This window comes from Protopterus annectens, chromosome 3.part1 (assembly GCF_019279795.1).
Source record: "Protopterus annectens isolate FY-2018-M chromosome 3.part1, PAN1.0, whole genome shotgun sequence".
Taxonomy (NCBI): domain Eukaryota; kingdom Metazoa; phylum Chordata; order Ceratodontiformes; family Protopteridae; genus Protopterus; species Protopterus annectens.
The window spans coordinates 138,011,648-138,032,029 of NC_056732.1; the positions used below are offsets into that span (position 1 = coordinate 138,011,648).

Below are 20,382 nucleotides of genomic sequence, written 5' to 3' on the forward strand. Positions count from 1 at the left end.
TAGGTATCCACCAGTTTCATCACTAGCTCCTTAAAATGCAGGCACAGCAGATAATTTTGTAGTTCACTTCACTCACTGTATGACTTCAGTGTCCTTTTCATTTCGCTAAAAAAATTTTCATCAAATGGAACTAAAACCTATACCAGCTCTGTGAAATTCCTGCTTTCTGACTTCTGTTATGCACTGCCTTTTGAGTTGCTAATGCCACTGTGCTTGTTAGCTTTACATTTTTTTTTTTGGCCTTTACTGGAAGGATAGAGTAGTGGAAGCTCATGGGTTCTGTTTTCACCCTGGGTATGTTGTTCCTGGCTCTGCTTGGAGTCTTATACTGCCATTTGTCCTTCAAGTTCAGCTTGCTCACCTTCAGATCAGTTAACTGGGTGATTTCCTTTGCAGTGAACTCCCAAATAATAGAAATCTCTGCCTCTTCTCCAATAAAACTGACTGTGGCCTCTGTATCCCATTTATCTCACTGGAATGGCAACTGCCACCAGTAATCTCCCTGGTCTTCCTTTTCATTATGCTCCATGTCTGGGGAGTGGAAAACACCGTTCTTGTCTGACTACTTCTATATTATTTTTTTCCTCAAGGGACCTTCCCTCCCAGGACTGTCATCTAGGCTCTGCGTGTGGAGTACAGAGATAATTCATAGGTCACATCTTTCTCTGTGCTGTGATATACTGCACCTGCTTTAGTCCCTTTGTGACTGTAGTTCTTATTGTTGGCCCTCCCTTAATAGCCTGAGAGGCTATGGGGTTTTTCTGTTGGCATGTGCTCACTCGTACTTTTATTTCATGGGGACTTGTTAACATTATTCCTAACGCATACCCACCTTCTGCGTTGCCATGGAAGCTGTGGCCCTCCCCTCGGCTTTATTTTCTGAGACTGTTGCCCCTTAAGCTGTGACTTGAGATGTTTAAGAATACCTTCACCTTCCACCACATTCGTAACTTTAAAATAGGGGGAATCTGTCCGTAATCATAATCATGGGTGAGGTAAGGTGCAGTCACAAGAAGTATAAACTTCCCAAGCTTCTAATTGGACTGCAGTTTATCTCTGTGAATGCGTTTAACCTCTGTAGCTATTTGGGGGGCAAGGTATTTTTCTTGCATGTATGCCGCCCTCATTGAAGTCTGGTAGTCCCTGTAACTTTTTTGTCTGTTGCTAAACATTTACTAAGCATAGTAGTGGCATAATAACAAAACACAGCTTTCCCTACTCGGGCATCTGTTTCAACACCTCTTGTAGATTCTTGGTAAATTATGTTAAGTTTTACTATTTAGATCAGACCTGTTTTCATTGCTAATGTTAACACAGAACTTGTTCCGTGTGTGTCCCATTACCCATGTTTAAAATGCACACTGTTGATGAATATCTCCTCTGGTTTAGACCCCTGCTTAGCTTAGGTGATTCCCTGTTGTATAGAGTTTCATAACACATTATCTTTTCAACACGTATAATACCTTGTGTATCTAATGAGCTCACCTGACATGCCACTTAAATCTGTGTTTAAATCTGTCACTTACTAGCGTTTAATTCAAAGTAGCTTTACTGTTATTATTTTCTGGATCTTGCCACAAAATAACATGTTTTAGTTCTGGTACTTGAAACCTTACTGTTATGCTTTTAAGAAGTCTACAGTTGAAACATGAGCTCTTGCATTGACCCTGCCCATGCAAGAAGGCACCTCTTTACTTTTTGTTATAATCTATGCCATTTATGTCCATAATGTATTTATTTTACATTTGTTGACTGGGAATGTCTGAGTTGAAGAGCCCTTTTTCAGCGGAGGCCCAGGGAGAAAAGCTCTAACATATATTATACAATTTTCATTATAAATTAGCATTAAACAGCAATGTTACAGGATTATTACACAGCATTACGTAGCAATACAATGTTATACAGCGTTAGTAATCAGGAGTATAGCATAACTATTTCAAGATGTACAAAAAGAAAATATGTCATTAAGATAAATATAGTTTTTGGGGTAAGTGGTTACAAAAACCCAGTTTTATCATAATGTAATTGCATGAAGGCAAGACAATTACAATAGAATGTTTCTCTTTGGCGATTTGCGTAATAGATTTTAGAAAACAGTAGAAAGAGTAGTCAAGGAAGATTAGAGAGCTAGTAAGAAGAGTGAGTTAAGGGCAGAAAGTAGATTAAGGTATGGGAAATAAGGGATGTTTAAGGAGGAAGAGTGCAGTGGCAGGACCAGTGACTTTTAAAGTGTTCTTTGGTGGCTGTCTTAAATTATTTAGGATGTGCATGGGTCCTTATTTCTAGTGGGAACCTATTCCAGGCAATAGTGGGGTGATAGCTGCACATGTTGCGTCCAAATTTAGACTTGGGTTTGTAGATTTGTAGTAGGTCTTGGTTAGACCTTAGGAGAGGTCTGGAGGGAGGATAATGAGAGATGAGAGGGGATAGTGCTGGACAGTAGGAAGGCTGGTATAGGATAAAATGGATGATCTGGAGCTGAGAGAGAAGGCTGGTGGGGTAATTCAAGCCCGTTTGTGTTTTAGAGAGAGACAGTGATGGGATTTGTAGATTTGTTGGGCAGCAAATCTAGCTACCTTGTTGTAGGTAGATTTGAGTTTGGTCAGGAGTGCTGAGTTAAGATTTGTGAGAATTTGAGAATTGTACATTAGACTGGGCAGAAGGTAAGTGAGAGAGAGTAATCTTTGCTTCAGAGGTAAGGAATTTCTTAAGGTAAAGGAGCCTTAGTTTTGAATGAGACTTTTTGATAGTTATTAACATGCAAGTCAAATTTAGGCCGATAGTCGATGGTTATGCCTAAGAGCTCAGTGCTGGATCCTACCTGAATAGGAGTGTTATTGAGGGACTGTATGGAGGAGGAGGGTTTAATATTGAACTTTTTAGTTAGGAAGAGTAACAGCTTTGTTTTTTTTAGGGTCAAGGATGAGCTGGTTGTTGGAGAGCCATGTTTCAACTAAGTTAAATGATGTCTGAGTAGCTGAGAAGAGCTTGGAGGCGAGTGCAGAGTATCATCTCACTGATTGAGATCTATCAGTGAGGTAGCTGGAGAACCATGCAACAGTATCAGAGGAGAAGTTGAGGTTATGCACTTTGTGCAGCAGAAGAGAGTGTGAGACAGTGTCGAAAGCTTTTGAGAGGTCCAAGAATAGGCAAGAAATAAGTTTATGGTCATCCATGATAGTGGCACAGAGGGGGGATCCTTTGAGTTGTGCAGGTAGTATCTGAACTCAGTCAGCCCAGTCCCAGCCCTCCTGACTACCTGTCTAGTGTTATGCCACTATGTAAGCCCTCAGCTTTTCCTGTTGAGTTAGTGGCTTCTGAGGAATTGGACCTGCAGGTATAGCTGTAAACTTAGCTTTGCCACCATGCCCTTGGGCAGCACAGTGTGACATTGAGTAGCATTGTCACCTCTCTACAAGAGTTTTCCACTTTGATTCTTGGCTGGGGTATCTTCTGTGTAGAGTTTGCATGTCCTCCCTGTGTTCTTGTGGGTTTTCTTCAGTTACACTAATTTCTTTCTGTCTCCCAAAGACATGCAGTAAGTGAACTGTCTACTCAATATTGTCCATAGGTATACGTATGTGTGTGTGATACAGAAGAAAGGTCTGGCAATCCACTTCTATTCCCTGTTTGCCTAATAAACTCTGGATGTCCACAGGGTTACTGTAGGGATTGAACACTTCCTAAAGTGTGGATTTGATAGATCATACTCTAAAGCAGTAACAGCTGTGTTCTGAAGAATATGTTCTAATGTCCTGTCCCAAACTACTTAAAACAGTGGACCTTCACTCAAAATTCCAGCTGTACAATTGCTCCTTTCTTACAGCTCAAATGGTAATGACACTGCCTTTGGACATTTGAAGGTAGCATAAGTAAATTCCTTAACTGTTGTGCAAGTAAATGCCCCACAATCTGTCGGCATGATCATAGGAGGCTAATGGCCCCAGCCTTCCAAGCCTTGCCAAGTTCAGCCCATGTTCCCAAGGGTGTCTGATTCAAGCAGACATTAAAATCGGCACCTATTGCCCATGTCCAAGAGGGACAAAGGTTGAAACCACAGGGTGAATTTCCGGTTGCTTATCCAATCCAAATTATACTTAAACAGGGCCATTGAGGAGTTTTGTTTAAGATGAATAGGAAGCTTGTTCCAAAGGTGGGGCAACCTCTTTGAGACAAATCGGTCTATAGCAAGTTCTGTTAATGTCACATACCATGTTAAGGTCCTCTGAGTGAGTGACACGTATGCCATTTGACTTGCAGATGTGCAGCATTTTCATTAAAGCTTGGTCAGAGATTGCTCTATAAAGAAGAAAGGAAGGAAAGAAAAAAAATATTCTCTTGGAGAATGGTTCTTGGCAGTAACAGGTTGTTGGGTACAGGAAGTTAGTAAAAACTCAAAACTGTTGCCCACTGGTCCCACCAGTATGGTAAATAATGGCAGCTGACATTGAGTTATTTATAGAAATAAATTTATCAGTAATGTACAAGTCTGGACCAGTGTTGTCAAGTGAAAATTCTGTTTGCAGTCTTCAAAACAGAGACGTCCTTGCGACTTGCAAACAAAATTGTTCTGTTTCGTCATTTCTGTATCATTCTGAGGTTCTGTGATATCTGAAAATTTGCAGCACCTTTGGTGCTGAGTAAAACCATAGAAAGAGCACATGTTTTTACCTAGTCAGTCCTGAAGATCGCCAGGACTCTGTTCTGTCCCTCTGACTGGGCTTCCCAGAGCTGACAACTCCAGTCTGTATTCTACTGGTCAAGCTATTCCAGATTTCTTTGGAACCTTTTACTCTTAGACTTTCTGATTTGCACTTAAATTTTAAGTACTCTGATATCTCTACCTGAAGGCTATTCACACAAGAGGTATTCCTCCTCCTAAAGGGTTAGGCACAGTCCTCTGTACATTGCAGGTAAAGTTAAAAATATCTGTCAAGTGTTATGCATAAAAAAAAATAAATAAATCCCAACATACCATGCATGGAACCATTCGGAGAATGTTAACAATAGCTGTGAAATGTCCTACAGAAAAAAATCACAAAATTATACTCTATGGAGATCGCCATTCTGAATTGCAATACAAATTGGTATAACTTTTTTTTTTTTTTTTTAAGGGGGGTTTAGAATATGGGTTTTTTTTACCTTTAAATGCTAATGTGCTTGTTGGGGTAATTATTGTATGTCTTGTGGGACACAAGTTCCAAGAGGTTTAGTAGCAGCACAGATCTCGTTTGTGATGTGTAGATCACATCTACTGTCTGGGATTGTTTTAGCCTTCAACATGGAAGGAAAAAGTAGCTACTAGAATAAGCTATTTTTTGTATAGCAAAGAGCCAAGTACAATATCCATTCTTTTACTCTCTTTTGAATACTTGGACATTGTGAAGAGCCCTTACTGCTCATAAATACATGTCCAATGTAAGTCTTGCTGTCATTAGTAAGGCTAAGACACTGTTAATGTTGCAGATAGTTATTTAACAGAGATCCCCAGACTAACATGTCCCTGCCTAACAGGAGCCTTAACTAACACTTAAGTAAATAGAAACACTGTAACAGTGCCACTATCTTGATTTATATGTTGTAATCATTATGCATAAATCCATTCTGTTTCATTTCTTAACTAGGAAAATTGTGCGTGTCTTGGTTGTCAGAATATTTGGTTAATGGATTTGTAAAGATAACTCAACTTTTGAATTGCTAATTCATATTACTTTGAGAAGACACAGTGAGTTTTGTAAAATAGCAAAGCACTGCCATTGCTTTTCAAAGAATAATTCTTCCAAGATGACAACATCTTGAGCAGTAGTTACTGGAGAGGTCTCAAACAGCATGGACAGTTCAGTTTTATTGATCTCTTGTCTTTAACAAACCTTCAGTGAATCTTTGTCTTTGACATTTTAAATAGGCTTTTACTTTCCATATTGGAAGGAAGTTTTTAACTACGACTTTCTTGTGCATCTAGGCTGGCAAAGTAAGAAAGCACGTATCTGAACAAGAGAGAACAGAAGAAGGGCTTGGTCCAAATATCAAGAGTATTGTCAGTATGTTAATGCTGATGCTTCTTATGATGTTTGCTGTTCACTGTACATGGGTGACAAGTAATGCTTACTCCAGCCCTAGTGTTGTCCTTGCATCCTACAATCATGATGGGTAAGAAAATGCTTACGAATGTATGTGCTTGCATGCTTTGTGTTTCACTCCTTTGCCATATGCATTTTGGTGACCTGTTTCTGTAGCATTGTTATGGTTTCTAAGTGAACAGTTAACATTGCATTTCTCGCTAAAAAAATAACAGTGTGGCGAATCACCCTTGCTTCTGTTTGGTTAGTGATTTTTTTTTCTTTACAAGTAGTATACAGGTTGATGTGTTTTTAAGAAGTACTGAGATCCTTGTACCTCAAGAATCTGACAAAGAACCCAGGATAATTAGTAGGTGAATATCTACAGTTGGAACGCACAAAATGAGTACTGCTTTCTTAGAAAACTGACAAAAGTTGCATTAATGGAGTCTTGGTCATCCTGTCACAGAAGATGTGGAATGCAGTTCTGAGTGAGGTATTCAGAATGGAATTGTTTTAGAAGCTAGCATTTTTTGAGTGGGGACCCCACACTCCCTTGTAGGGACTTTCCTTTTTACACTTATCTGATCCATGTCAGGTGACTAGAGCCAATTTTGGTGTACCTCAGAGAAGGAGGGAAGATTCACCACCCTACCTTGCAGCCGACATCTACCATTTTACAGTTTTAGCCAGCGGTCATTAATACACATGCCATCTGATCTGTCTTTAACACCTTTATTGATATTGATCTCTGCGAAGAAGCTGTATATCTGTAACTGTGTTAGTTGGCATTAATAACCGTCAGTTAATATACTTCTAAGAAAAGGAGCCATTTAGAATTCTGACACAACATCTTGAAGTTTTATAGTGCATGTAGCTATAAATCCTGAACAGCTTTATTTCATTGCAGTGTTTGGGGATTTGTCCATTAAAAATATTTCCTGATTATAATACTCCAGTTGTGGGGGAGTGTTGTCTAGATTGTGTGTAGTAGAAGAAGTTATTTGTGAAAGCAGGGGGATACTTGTTGGACTGTATAGGATGCTGGGGGGGGCTTATTTCTTCAGGAAGGTTTTGATTTGCTGCTTCCCATATTGGGTGTTTGTTTTATTTTATTTTTTGTTATTTTTATCCTTCGTGTTTTGCAGACTGTGATATGCGTTAGTGCCATCTGTGCCAGGGAGAGTAGGGCAGTACATGTGTACATATGCCAGCATTGCTAACTGGAGTTTTGTAAAGAATTTTGAGTATATCACTGATCTGTACAGATGTTTGAGTTAAAAATGTTTGTAAAGTTACTTGTGTTAAAAATGCATCAACAGTAGGTCCTGCTGGACAGAAAGGATGTATGCACAATGTGTATGTTTATTAAATAACCCTGGAAGGGTGGAAAGTTTGAAATTGTTACAGCTTCCAGATGTTGCCACAGATTTTAGCAAAGCTGTATGTGTGTGTATTGTACCAGAGTCTGGTAACCAGAGATGATGATCATCCTCTAACCAACATCTGGTTTCTTTGGAACTCTCACAGCAGCACTTTGGAACCTGACTGGAAAGATTTCTGGCAGGATATATATCTCACACGTCCACACAGACAAAAGCCAGAATGATGTCTGTCTTGCTGTAGTAAGACACTCTGCACACATCGGCTTGCTTTGCTTTAATAAGTAGTTGGGCAACAGTAATTCTTTAGTCAGGAACATTTAGTGAGAATAGTTTAGTATTTTCTCCATCTGTGAGAAACTATCCAGCTGTATTCTTTATATCTTTGTGGTTGAAACTTTGTTTTCAGTATTCTCTTGTTTTCTGTTTTATCATTAAATATTTTAATAACTTTCATTGTGGCTGGTCCTTGAAAGAATACTTTTAACATATTGAAAGTACTTATGCTTGTTTTAGTGACACTGTGGCTGCTCCTGAAAGCTTTGCTGCTTCAGTTACACCCTACCATTTGCATTAGTATTAATTGTACACAGTATAATTGGGTAACCTTTAAGGGCCTTAAGGTAGTTGACTGGTGGCAAGGTGATTACCTCAGAGTCTGGACAGAAAGGGGCACAGCTAGTAAATCTGTGCCAGCTTTTCCTAGGTGTATATGTGCATCTGAAACTCAAATATCCAAGTGTGTGTGTGGCAGCTACTGGGAACAGGGACACAGAGCTCCAAAGTGGTCAGTGTAGAGTTTTATGTGCGTCTGGAGAGAGAAGGAGAGTCCAGCCCCAGGTCTGGAGAGTGCTTGGTTGCAGGGAGCAGCATCTGAAAATACTGTGTGAATTCATCTTTGCTCTTCGTGATCATTGCTCACTGGAGTCAGTGGTGAGGATTGAGACTCCTTGATTTCTGACCCAGAGTAGGCACCCATCACACAGACCATCAGCCATTTGCTTGTGGAGGTTTACATTCAGATAGCCATCATGGGATGTTAAAGTCTTAACATTTCCCTTTAGTTGCTGACATGGGTACCAACGTTATCATGAGGTCCTACTGAATCCCCCTTGTGATTGCATCCACCTGTATGATAAGGCTGCTTTCACCATTTTGGTTATGGCAACATCACTTGGAAAGCCTCCACTTTCTTTGAGCAGAACGACTACCAGTAGTCGTCCCCACCCCCCACCCCACCCCCGGGGAACCAGAATTTACTACTCTGCTGTTACATTCCACTGCATGGCAATTAAATGAGCCATTAATTGTATGTGGGTGAGTCATAGTCCAGTCTTTATCCTGGTGTGCCATAGCGCAGCAGGAGAAAGATTAGGAATGCATTACTTAGTTTAATGTATGGTTTAAAAGTAAGAAGCACCAACAAATGTATGTATAGATGCAACTCACCTGCAAATAAAATTCTTGTGTTTAACTGTCTGCAAGTAGGTAGGCGTTAGTGTTTTATGTCAGTTGTCAGATTGTGACATGCATTTATTTGCACACTGAAGCGTAGTAGTAGTTGATCCATTTAAATATGTTAGCCCAGAAGGGTCATGTAGCATAGTGGTGGATGATCTCTTTAAGGATACAAACTCAGAAACTGGCAAGGAGGTTCTAGCTAATGAGGAGATAGCTGTACAAAGGGGGTATTTAAAACCCAGTACTTTATTGTAGATTGGATTCTTGATCGTTGGGTCTGAAAAAGGGGTTATACATATGTAAAAGAAGGCAGTCTGGAGGATAGCCATGTGAGGGAAGGGAGTTCAGTCCATTGGTGGAGAAACCAGCTTCATTTATACATTACTAATTGGAAGAAGAAGAATGATCACAGAAAATAGACAACTGAACATTGTGGCTATTTACACCTTGCCAGTATCCACCCTTAGACTTTATTTCCTTTTTGTAAGAGCAATAGACAGTCATGCTGAGAATTAATTTGTGAATACCCATCAAGTTGTCTAACTCCTTTATAAAGAAATATATTGTTACACTCCTTGATCTGGAGTGGAAGTTTATTCTGGAGAAATGGTAGTTGTGGGACAAATCTGTCCCGCCACCATTTGTTTACTTGCTGAAGCAGATTCAGATTTCTGTCTAGTGTTTGCTGGGCTGTTTGTGGAGATATTGGGTCTTGGCCTGCAAAGCAAGTCACAGATCACCCCAAGAGTCTGTAGGACATTGCATACAAGAACACAGCCCCCATTCTGCCCTGGCAACTAAGTCCTTTAAGACCCATGGTCTGTTTCTGTTAGGAAATTCTGGGATGTCTCCAACTGCCTATGTCTGGTAGGATACATTACAAAGGGGGCATTGTGTTCTGTGATGAGTCTAATAATTGGGGTAGTATAGAGGGGTAAGCTTGACTTTGGATCTGGAGGGGATGCCCTTTGTGATCAGCCGCTGTAGATAAAAGGAGTGGTTTAGCCCTGTTGGTGGACTTGTAAGTAAGCTTGTGTCGTAAGGTCTGTGTACATACTTTTTATTCTGCCAACTAGTCTGGCAGAAACCTATTTGTAAAGGAGCATTGCCTTTGAATGTTACATATTGCTATTTAATTTGTGAAAAGCCTGCAGGAACCAGAAAAAAGAAATTATTTTAACTGCAGACTGAATGCACTTCTGAACCACAGTTTCCTCTCTCCTCAACTTTATTGTAAGTAAATGCATTTCACAGAGGAAAGCTGACATCTTTAACTACTTTGTCACAAATGAAAGTGTAATACAATACATAAAACAAAAGACAGTAACTGTCACTACTTGCTTTACTCCAAAAGCTGTCAGTGTCTGCCATAGACTGTTGCGAGGGAAAGGTTAGTTAGTTTTTCTGATATTGCTTTCTTGCGTTTTATATTGCTTCATTGCCTTTTATTTTGCATATTGTGCATTTTCATTATGTTGTGTTTTAATTGTATTCTACTTTGCATGTTTAAACTAGGAAAGACGCTTTTTCCCTACAATCCCACAATGGTGCTACTGTTGTGTTTTTAAACACAACTGTTTAGTTGCCTATCCCTTATCTTAATTTGATTTACATATTTCCTTCCCTATACTCTTTAGCGGATGTTCATAGTCTTTCACTGTTGCAGTCATTACACTTGGGTTATCCTGCCAGCAAGCGACCCACAGTCGGCCCGAGTTCCAAAGTCTTGGTCCGTTGTCAGTTGCTGTCGCCTCTTCCCTGACGTCAGTGCACCAGGGGTATATAAGATGCAGCAGACGCCATTTTCTTCAGTCTTTCTTGCCACGTGGTGCCCGAAGCAAAAGCAGTTCGCAAGTGCCGGTCGGCCGACTCCTGAGATTTTCATTCCGAATCCAGAACCGAAGTCTTCTACAAAGCTAAGTACCCCTTTGGGGAAACTTTTTTTTGCCTCAGACCGATGTCCGTAAAAGTTAATAATTGTATTTCTTGTGGGAAGCAAATACCTCATAAGGATTTTCATTCTTACTGTATTCCATGCCTAGGCCCAGACCACGACATCACTAGTTGTCGGTTTTGTGCTAGATTTAACAAACGCACTATTAAACGTCGGTTTGAGTTTGCTCGCCATTACTTTGGGCGAAGGTTTAATTATACCATGCCGTCGGAACAACCGACGACCGGAATACACAAAAAACGCAAAGACGAGGATAAGGACAGGCATCCGAGGCCCAAACCTGATGATGAAGCCTCTTCTAGGCCAGTCGCCAGTTCTCAGTGAGGCGCTTTCGCAGCCCCTGACGCCCGCTACCTCAGAGCCACAGACCGCCTCTGACTCCCAAGTGGAGATGTCTAGGCCTCTGGATACTCAAGCTGTTGGGCCTACGGAAACTAACCCTTCAGATGGCTCCGGAGCCGCTGAGCAGGCATCTGCTTCTGAGGGTGTTTTCAGACCTTCACAGATTACCATAAAAACTACAGCCAAGTCTAAAACTCCATTAAAGACAAAGAAGCAAGCACAGCATTCACCTGGACAGGCCTCCATGCCTAAAAAACAGATGCTCAAAATGGCCGAAGACTTAATTACTCTGATTGGGGGTACCCATCCCCCTCCTGATAAAAGGCCTAGGCAGGATACAGACTGATTCCTCTGACCAGGTTTCCATTTACTCTGATTCCTCTTCAGACCAGGGATACTCTTTACCCCCCCCTATGAGGACTCTGATGCTGAAGAATCAGTCCCTTCAGCCTCTTTTCCAGAGGATTATTCTTTTGGGGAAACTTTACATACCATGAGGGAGCATTTCTACTGGGAGGGCCAGGATTACTCAGAATCCAAGAAAAGGCTCAGAAATTTTCTTTTATTACCTCAGCACAGACCCCTTGCTATTCCACCAGTGTTAGATATTGTGGATGATGTGTTGTCTGAATCCAGTTTAAATCCTGATTCTTTGCCCCCTGCTCCAGTCAAGCTAGACAGGTACTACAGAGTCCCTGACTCTCTCAAATTTCTTTATAAAAACCCTGTTGCTGACCCAGAAACTATTTCCCAGGGTCCCAAAGGGGTAAAGGCTTCCACGGCTAAGAATCCAGTTTCCTCTGACAGGGATTGTAGAGCATTAGACAGATGGGGGAAGAAAGTTTACACTTCTGCAACTTTATCAGTGAGAGCTTTAAATTGCCAGTTTCACATGCTTAAATACCAACAATATTTAATGTCTCTGTTAAAGCAGAAAATGATTACAAGTTCAGAACAACCTGACTATAAGGAAATGCAGGAGTTTTTGCATGCAGCTGAACAAGTGGGCAAACATACTCTGCAATGTGGTTTTGATTCATTAGAGGCTTCTTCTAGAGCAGCAGTTACAGGATCTGTGATTCAAAGGCATGCTTCCCTCCAGTACAGCACTTTTGATTGTGCACCTTTAACTCCTAGTGGGCGTGGCTTGAGCCTTTAAAAAATAAAGTTATCACCTTACAATTCTAACAAATACTCATTGAAATAGGTCAAATATCAATACAATTGTGTTTGCCATGTATGCTTCAAGATAAAATATTCTGATCCCTTGTACAGGGCATGGTTTTGGAATTATTAATGCAAATATGAACAAGCAATATTTGACACCTGGAGGAGCAGTAGGAGGTAACTGCAGATGCACCTGGAGGCGTCACTCTGATGTAATGAGTTTACCTAATCATGTTAGGGCTAAATTATTGGATGCTTCTTTACAGCAGGATATTTTATGTGGTGTTAAGGCCGAAGAGGTATTAAAGAAAATGGAGGATAAGGCAAAATCTATGCAAACAGTGAAGTATTTCTTAGAGGTACAGCCACCTAGATTTAGCAGAAATTGGCCTTCAAAGAATTGGTCCTTTCCAGTGTCAGACCACAGAGAGGCAGATACAGACACCCAAGAGGCAGATCTCAGCCCTAAGGCTCTTAACAGACCACGACAGTGGGGTGCTTCAACCCCAAAAGGAGGTGAAGACAAGTCACAACCTTACAGGAAACCGTCCCAATGACTTCCCCCTTCGAATGCCAAGGACTTACCTTTTCACAGCTCCCTTAGGGGGAAAACTTGCACTTTTTTCTCAAAATTGGCATATAATCACCCAAGACACATGGGTTCTGAATATTGTATCTCAAGGTTACAGGTTCCACTTTCACACTCTACCAAGGCTAAAAGGAATGCCAGACCTGCCACAAAATCAATGGGCAGAGGCACAAAAACAAATTACAGCCCTCATGGACACGAGAGCTATTCAGAAAGTGCCACAACAGGGACAAGGACTTTACTCTACTTTTTCTGGTACCCAGAAAGGACAAAGCCTGGAGACCCATACTAGACCTTTCTACTCTAAATACTTACCTGGATGTTCCGAAATTCAAAATGTTGACACTACAGCAGCTTCTTCCCATGCTTGGCAAGAAGGCTTGGCTTGTTACTTTGGACCTCAGAGGCATACCTGCATGTCCCTATCAGACAAAATTGCAGAAGATACCTCAGATTCATAGCTGGTTCAGTGCATTACCAATTATTTGCACTGCCCTTTGGCTTATCTACTGCGCCCAGGGTCTTCACAAAGTGCCTGGCACCAGTAATTGCATTTTGCAGACAAAAAGGAATTCAAATATATCCATACCTGGACGACTGCCTTATTCAAGCAGAGAGCAAGGACATTCTTCTAAAGCATCTGGCGTTTGTAAAAAGGTTGCTAATTTGCCTAGGGTACACAGTAAACGAAAAGTAGTCAAAAGTAGTGCCCTCACAAGAGATAATATTCCTGGGTGCCAGCTTAAATACTACGGCCCAGATGGCTTATCTCACGCCAGACAAGCAAGGACAACTGACTCAGTACTTTCAATTGATGGCAACAAAGACCGAACTCCCTGCAAGAAAAATTCTGCAGACCTTGGGATTCATGGCATCCTGCATACTACTAATTCCATATACCAGACTGCATATGAGGAAATTACAATGGTACCTAAAAAGTGTGTGGACTCAACACTTTCACAGTTTGGAAGCAGTAATACCACTAATTCCCTGCCTACAACAGGAGTTTCGATGGTGGGCACAGGCATGTCACCTCAACAAGGGACAGCCTTTCACTCTACCCACAGCCAGGCAGACACTAATAACAGATGCTTCGGATTACGCATGGGGAGCACACATGGCAGGAAAATGTATTCAGGGCAAGTGGACCGCAGACCAAATGCATCTTCACATCAATCAAAAAGAGATGTTGGCTGTACAAAATGCCCTAACAGCTTTCAAGGACCTTCTGCATCCAGGACAACTATTACTAAAGACAGACAACACCACAGTTATGTGGTACATAAGCAAGGGGGCACTCATTCTTATCCCCTATGCAGACAAGTCATGACCTTGTGGGACACAGCTCTAGCCTATCAAATTCATCTACAAGCACAATTCCTGCCAGGAAAGAAAAACACTCTGGCAGAAGACTTGAGCAGAAACATCATGGATCCTCACGAGTGGAAATTAAATCCACAAGTATTCAGCATGATAGCGCAGAAATGGGGGTGCCCAGACATAGATCTCTTTGCCTCCCCAAAGAATTGCCAACTACAAAAATTCTGCACAAGGACTTATCACACACAAGCATGGAAGGTGGATGCTCTCTCGTTCAGCTGGAAAAGCCTAAAAGTTTGCCTTCCCACCACTGCCTCTCCTTTCAAAGGTACTCCTAAAAGTCAGACAAGAAAAACCACAGATGATCCTGATTGCCCCAGACTGGCCACGCCAGCACTGTTACCCAATCTTAAAGAACTTGACTCAAGGCCCACCATGGATTTTACCTCAAACTCCACACCTTCTGACTCAACAAAACAATCAGATCCTGCACAGTCAGCTCAAAACCTTAAACCTGGCTGCATGGCAGATTCATTAGTCGAGCAGACAACAACTCTCTAAAGCTGTATGGATGTCATTTTGGAGGCCAGGAAACCTAGGAAATCTTGTGGAAGAGATTCTGTACCTGGAACCAGGCTCAAAGCTTTGACCCTCTTGTCCCAAATATTCCTCAGATATTACAATACTTAACTGAGATGCTGGACAAAGGACTATCTTTTTCACCCATTAAGATCCACACCTCTGCCATCTCTGCTCATTACAACACAGATCCTCCTATTTTCTCTCATCCATTGCTAAAATAGTACCTCAGAGGGGCTAAAAACATAAGACCGCCCCGGAGAGCACCAACACCAACTTGGGACCTCAATTTTGTCTTGGAAAAACTACCCTTACCTCCTTTTGAGCCAGCCAATTCAGCAGAATTAAAATATGTATCATGGAAAACTGCTCTGCTTTTGGCAATAACCTCAGCACAGAGTCTCAGAGTTACAGGCACTGATGGCAGTGGAGCCTTTCATCATTTTTCACCAAGACAGGGTTTTTTTACGAACAAACCCTTCATTTATGCCTAAGGTGGTATCCAGTGTGGCTCTTAACCAAACTATTCACTTTCCAACTTTTTATCCAAATCCTCAGAATAAAGGGGAGAGACTTCTGCATTCCTTGGACATACACAGGCAATTACGTTTCTACTTGGACAAAACAAAAGCTTTCAGAAAAACTGAGCAATTGTTTGTAGCATATGCTGCAGGATCACAGGGTAAGGCTATTTCAAAGCAGACTATTTCAAAGTGGATAGGACACTGCATCTGGTTCTGCTACACACAGCATGGGAAACCTGTACCTAGTAATATTAGGCCACATTCCACCAGGGTAACGGCCACTTCAACTGCCTACCTTAGAGGAGTACCTACCAAAGATATCTTGGAAGCTGCAACTTGGAGTTAAGTGCACACCTTTACCAAGCATTATCACTTGGCTCTTTATTCTAGATCCAGAGCTGGCTTTGCCACTGCAGTGCTGCAGGACCTCTTAGCCACCCCAAATCCTATATAGAGCCAGCCACCCTAACTAAGCTTTGGGATTCAACCAAAGTGTAATGACTGCAGCAGTGAAACACGATGAACATAGTACAGTTTTGTACCTACCAGAAATGTAGATGTTAGATTGTCTTCACTGCTGCAGTCCTGGTTACCCACCCGCCATCCCCTCTTTCTTAGCTGGAACTAATCTATAGCTTTCTACCCTATACTACCTATGTGATGTATTTGCTGGTAACTGAAGGTTTTGTTTTACCTTGTTGTATGTTTTATTAGCAATATGTATTGCCTACCTATTTGGGGGCACCTGACATCTGGGGCAAGAAAAACTGAAGAAAATGGCGTCGGCTGCATCTTATATACCCCTGGCGCACTGACGTCAGGGAAGAAGCGACAGCAACCAACGCCGGACCAAGACTTTGGTACTCTGGCCGACTGCGGGACCACCTGACGGCAGGATAACCCAAGTGTAATGACTGCAGCAGTGAAGACACTCGAACATTTACATTTGTAGTAGGTACAAAACTGTACTTTTTGATTCATTGGAGGCTTCTTGTAGAGCCGCAGTTACAGGCTCTGTTATTCAAAGGCATGCTTGGTTGAAAGAATAAAGTTTACCTGACTATGTTAAAGTAAAATTATTGGATGCTCCACTACAGCATGATACTTTGTTTGGTGTTAAGGCAGAAGAGGTGTTAAAGAAAATGGAGGATAAAGCAAAATCAATGCAGACAGTGAAGGATTTCTTACAGGTTCAACCACCTAGATTTAGCAGAAACTGGCCTCCAAAAAAATTGGTCCTTTCCAGTGTCGGACAGGCCACAAAGAGGCAGATACAGATGCCCAAGAGGCAGATCTCAGCCCCAAGGCTCCTACAGACCTAAACAATGGGGTGCTTCAGCCCCCAAAGGAGGGGGAAGACAAATCACAACCTTATAGGAAACAGTCCCAATGACTTCCCTCTACAGATGCCAAGCACTTACAGTTTGGCAGCACCCTAGGGGGAAAGCTAGCACTTCTCAAAAATATGGCACATAATCACCCAGGACCAACGGGTACTGAATATTGTTTCTCAGGGTTACAGGTTCCACTTTCACACGCTTCCAAAATCAAAAGGTATGCCAGACCTGCCACAAAACCAATGGGCAGAGGCGCAAAGACAGATTGCTGCTCTTATGGACATGGGAGCTATTCAAAGAGTTCCACAGCAAGAACAGGGACAAGGATTTTACTCAAGACTTTTCTTAGTACCCAGAAAGGACAAAAGCCTGGAGACCAATACTGGACCTGTCACTCCTAAATACTTTCCCAGATGTTCCAAAATTCAAAATTTTAACTACAGCAACTTCTGCTTATGCTGGGCAAGAAGGCTTGGCTAGTTACTTTGGACCTCAAGGAGGCATACCTGCATGACCCAATCAGACAATTTTGCAGAGGATACCTCAGATTCATAGCAGGCTCAATGCATTACCAATTCTCTGCACTGCCCTTTGGCTCATCTACTGTGCCCAAGGTCTTCACAAAATGCCTGGCACCAGTAATTGCATTCTGCAGACAAAAAAGGAATTCAAGTATATCCCTACTTGGACGACTGCCTCATTCAAGCAGAGAGCAAGGACATTCTTCTAAAGCATCTGGCATTTGTAAAAAGATTACTAATTTGCCTAGGGTACACAGTAAACGAAAAGAAATCAAAACTAGTGCCCTCTCAATAGATAATATTCCTGGGTGCAAGCTTAAATACAACTGCCCAGATGGCTTATCTCACGCTAGACAAAGGCAACTGACTTATTACTTCAAAATGTTGGCAACAAAGATCCAGTTATCTGCAAGAAAAATTCTGCAGGCTTTGGGCTTCATGGCATCCTGCATCCTGCTAATTCCATATGCCAGACTGCATATGAGGAAACTACAATGGTATCTAAAAAGTGTTTGGACTCAACATTGCCACAGCCTGGAAACATTAATTACCCTCATTCCCTGCCTGCAACAGGAGTTTCGATGGTGGGCACAGGCCTGTCACCACAACAAGGGACAGCCATTCACTTTATCCACAGCCAGGCAGACAACAACAGATGTATCAGATTATGCCTGGGGGGCCCACATGGCAGGAAAATGTATTCAGGGCACATGGCCCGCAAGCCAGATGCATCTTCATATCAACAAAAAGAGATGCTAGCTGTTCGGAATGCCCTGACAGTTTTCAAGGATCTACTTCATCCAGGACAACTTCTGATAAAGACGGACAATACTACAGTCATGTGGTACATAAACAAGTAGGGCGGCACACATTCCTACCCCCTTTGCAGACTAGCCATGACTTTGTGGGACACGGCATTGATATTTCAAGTTCACCTGCAAGCACAATTCCTGCCAGTAAAAATAAATACTCTGGCAGACGAACTAAGCAGAAACCTCATGGATCCCCACGAGTGGAAACTGGTCCACAAGTCTTCAGCATGGTAACAAGGAAATGGGGATGCCCAGACCTAGATCTATTTGCTTCCTTTCACAACTGCAAACAGAGAATTCTGCACAAGGACTTATCACAAGCAAGCATGGAAAGTGGATGCCCTATCCTTCAGCTGGAAAAACCTAACAGTATATGCCTTTCCTCCACTGCCTCTCCTCCCCAAGGTACTCCTAAAGGTCAGAGAAGAGAAGCCAAAAATTATACTGATTGCCCCAGACTCGTCACGCCAGCACTGGTACCCAGTCCTAAAGAACTTGTCTCAAGGTCCAGCCTGGACATTACCTCAAACTTTTCACTTACTGACCCAACAAAACAATCCGATCCTGCACAGCCAACTCAGGACCTTAAATCTGGCAGCATGGCAGATAATGTAGCCATTCAGAACACTCCTCTCTCCAAAGCTGTAATGGATGTTATTTTGGAGGTCAGGAGGCCCAGTACCAGAAAATCGTATGCACAAAAATGGAAGAGATTCTGTGCTTGGAACCAGAAACAAGGAATTGACACGTTTGTACCAAATATTCCTAAGATTTTACAATACCTAACTGAGATGCTGGACAAAGGCCTATCCTTTTCATCAATTAAGATTCATGCCTCTGCCATTTCAGCCCATTACAATATGGAACCGCCTATCTTTTCTCATCCTTTAAGGCAGTACCTCAGAGGGGTCAAAAACATAAGACCTCTAAGGAGAGCACCAATACCTACATGGTACCTCAATTATGTTTTGGAAAAACTCACACTGCCTTCTTTTGAGCCAGCCTCAACAGCTGATAAAATTCTTATCCTGGAAAACGGCTCTGCTCCTAGCAATAACCTCTGCAAGACGAGTCTCTGAGTTACAGGCACTCATGGCAGTGGAATCTTATTTTCCATCCAGACAGAGTTTCTCTGAGGACAAATCCTACATTTATGCCTAAGGTGGTGTCCAGTGTGGCCCTTAACCAAACCATTCACTTGCCTACCTTTTATCCAAACCCACAGAACAAGGGTGAGAGACTTCTGTATTCTTTGGACATACACAGACAGCTATGCTTCTACTTGGACAGAAATAAAGCTTTCAGAAAGACTGAGCAACTTTTAGTGGCATATGCTGCAGGATCACAAGGAAAGGCCATCTCAAAACAGACTATTTCAAAATGGATAGGCCATTGCATTGGTTTCTGTTACTCACAGCATGGCAAATCAGTGGAGTTCAGTGCACACTTTTACAAAGCACTACCACTTGCCTCTCTACTCTAAATCCAGAGCAGGCTTTGCCACTGCAGTTCTGCAGGGCCTCGTAGCTTCTCCTAATCCTATTTAGCCCAGCCACCCATCCTCAGCTTTGGGATTCAACCCAAGAGTAATGACTGCAACAGTGAAACACGATGAACATAGTACAGTTGTGTACCTACCATAAATGTAGATGTTCGAGTGTATTCACTGTTGCAGTCCAGGTTACCCTCCCACCATCCCCCTTTCTTTTGCTGGGTCTTATCTGTACTTCTCTATTCTATACAACCTGTGTGATGCATTTGCTTGTAGATGAAGGAAATGTTTACTTTAGTGCATGCATGTTTATTGGCATAATTTATTTAGCCTACCCTTCTGGGGGCACCTGACATCTGGGGCAAGAAAAACTGAAAAAAATGGCGTCTGCTGCATCTTTTATACCCCTGGTGCACTGATGTCAGGAGGCGACTGCAACCGATGCCAGACCAGGACTTTGGAATTCAGGCCGACTGCGGGTAGGCTGCCAGCAGGATAACCCAAGAGTAATGACTGCAACAGTGAATACACTCTAGCATCTACATTTATGGTAGGTACACAACTGTACTTTCTGTTGCCTTCCACTCTAGGGCCTCCGTGGATGACATTTGTGCAGCTGACATTTGGGCTAAGTCTCACACATTCATCAAGCATTACAAATTGGATCTGATCTCCAGGGGAAGAGCGACCTTTGGTTCAGTGGTTCTCAAGAATGTACTTCCATAAGAGCCACCCAGGTTTCCAAGTAGCTGGGGACTCTGTCCCATCAGTGATGAATAGGAAGAAGATTAACAACATCAGATAAAGAAGTTGTCTTACCATAATGTTCCATCTGAGTTGTTG

At 42.1% G+C, this 20,382-nt stretch overlaps 1 protein-coding gene across 1 annotated transcript in view; it reads left to right on the plus strand.

Moving 5' to 3' along the window:
- Positions 1-20,382, plus strand: part of STT3B (STT3 oligosaccharyltransferase complex catalytic subunit B) — a gene marked incomplete in the record, with an annotated part of 781,351 nt that overhangs the window by 548,777 nt on the left and 212,192 nt on the right. Inside the window, 1 exon segment of the mRNA XM_044066668.1 lies at positions 5,963-6,150. Coding sequence (XP_043922603.1) covers positions 5,963-6,150 — 188 coding nt within the window.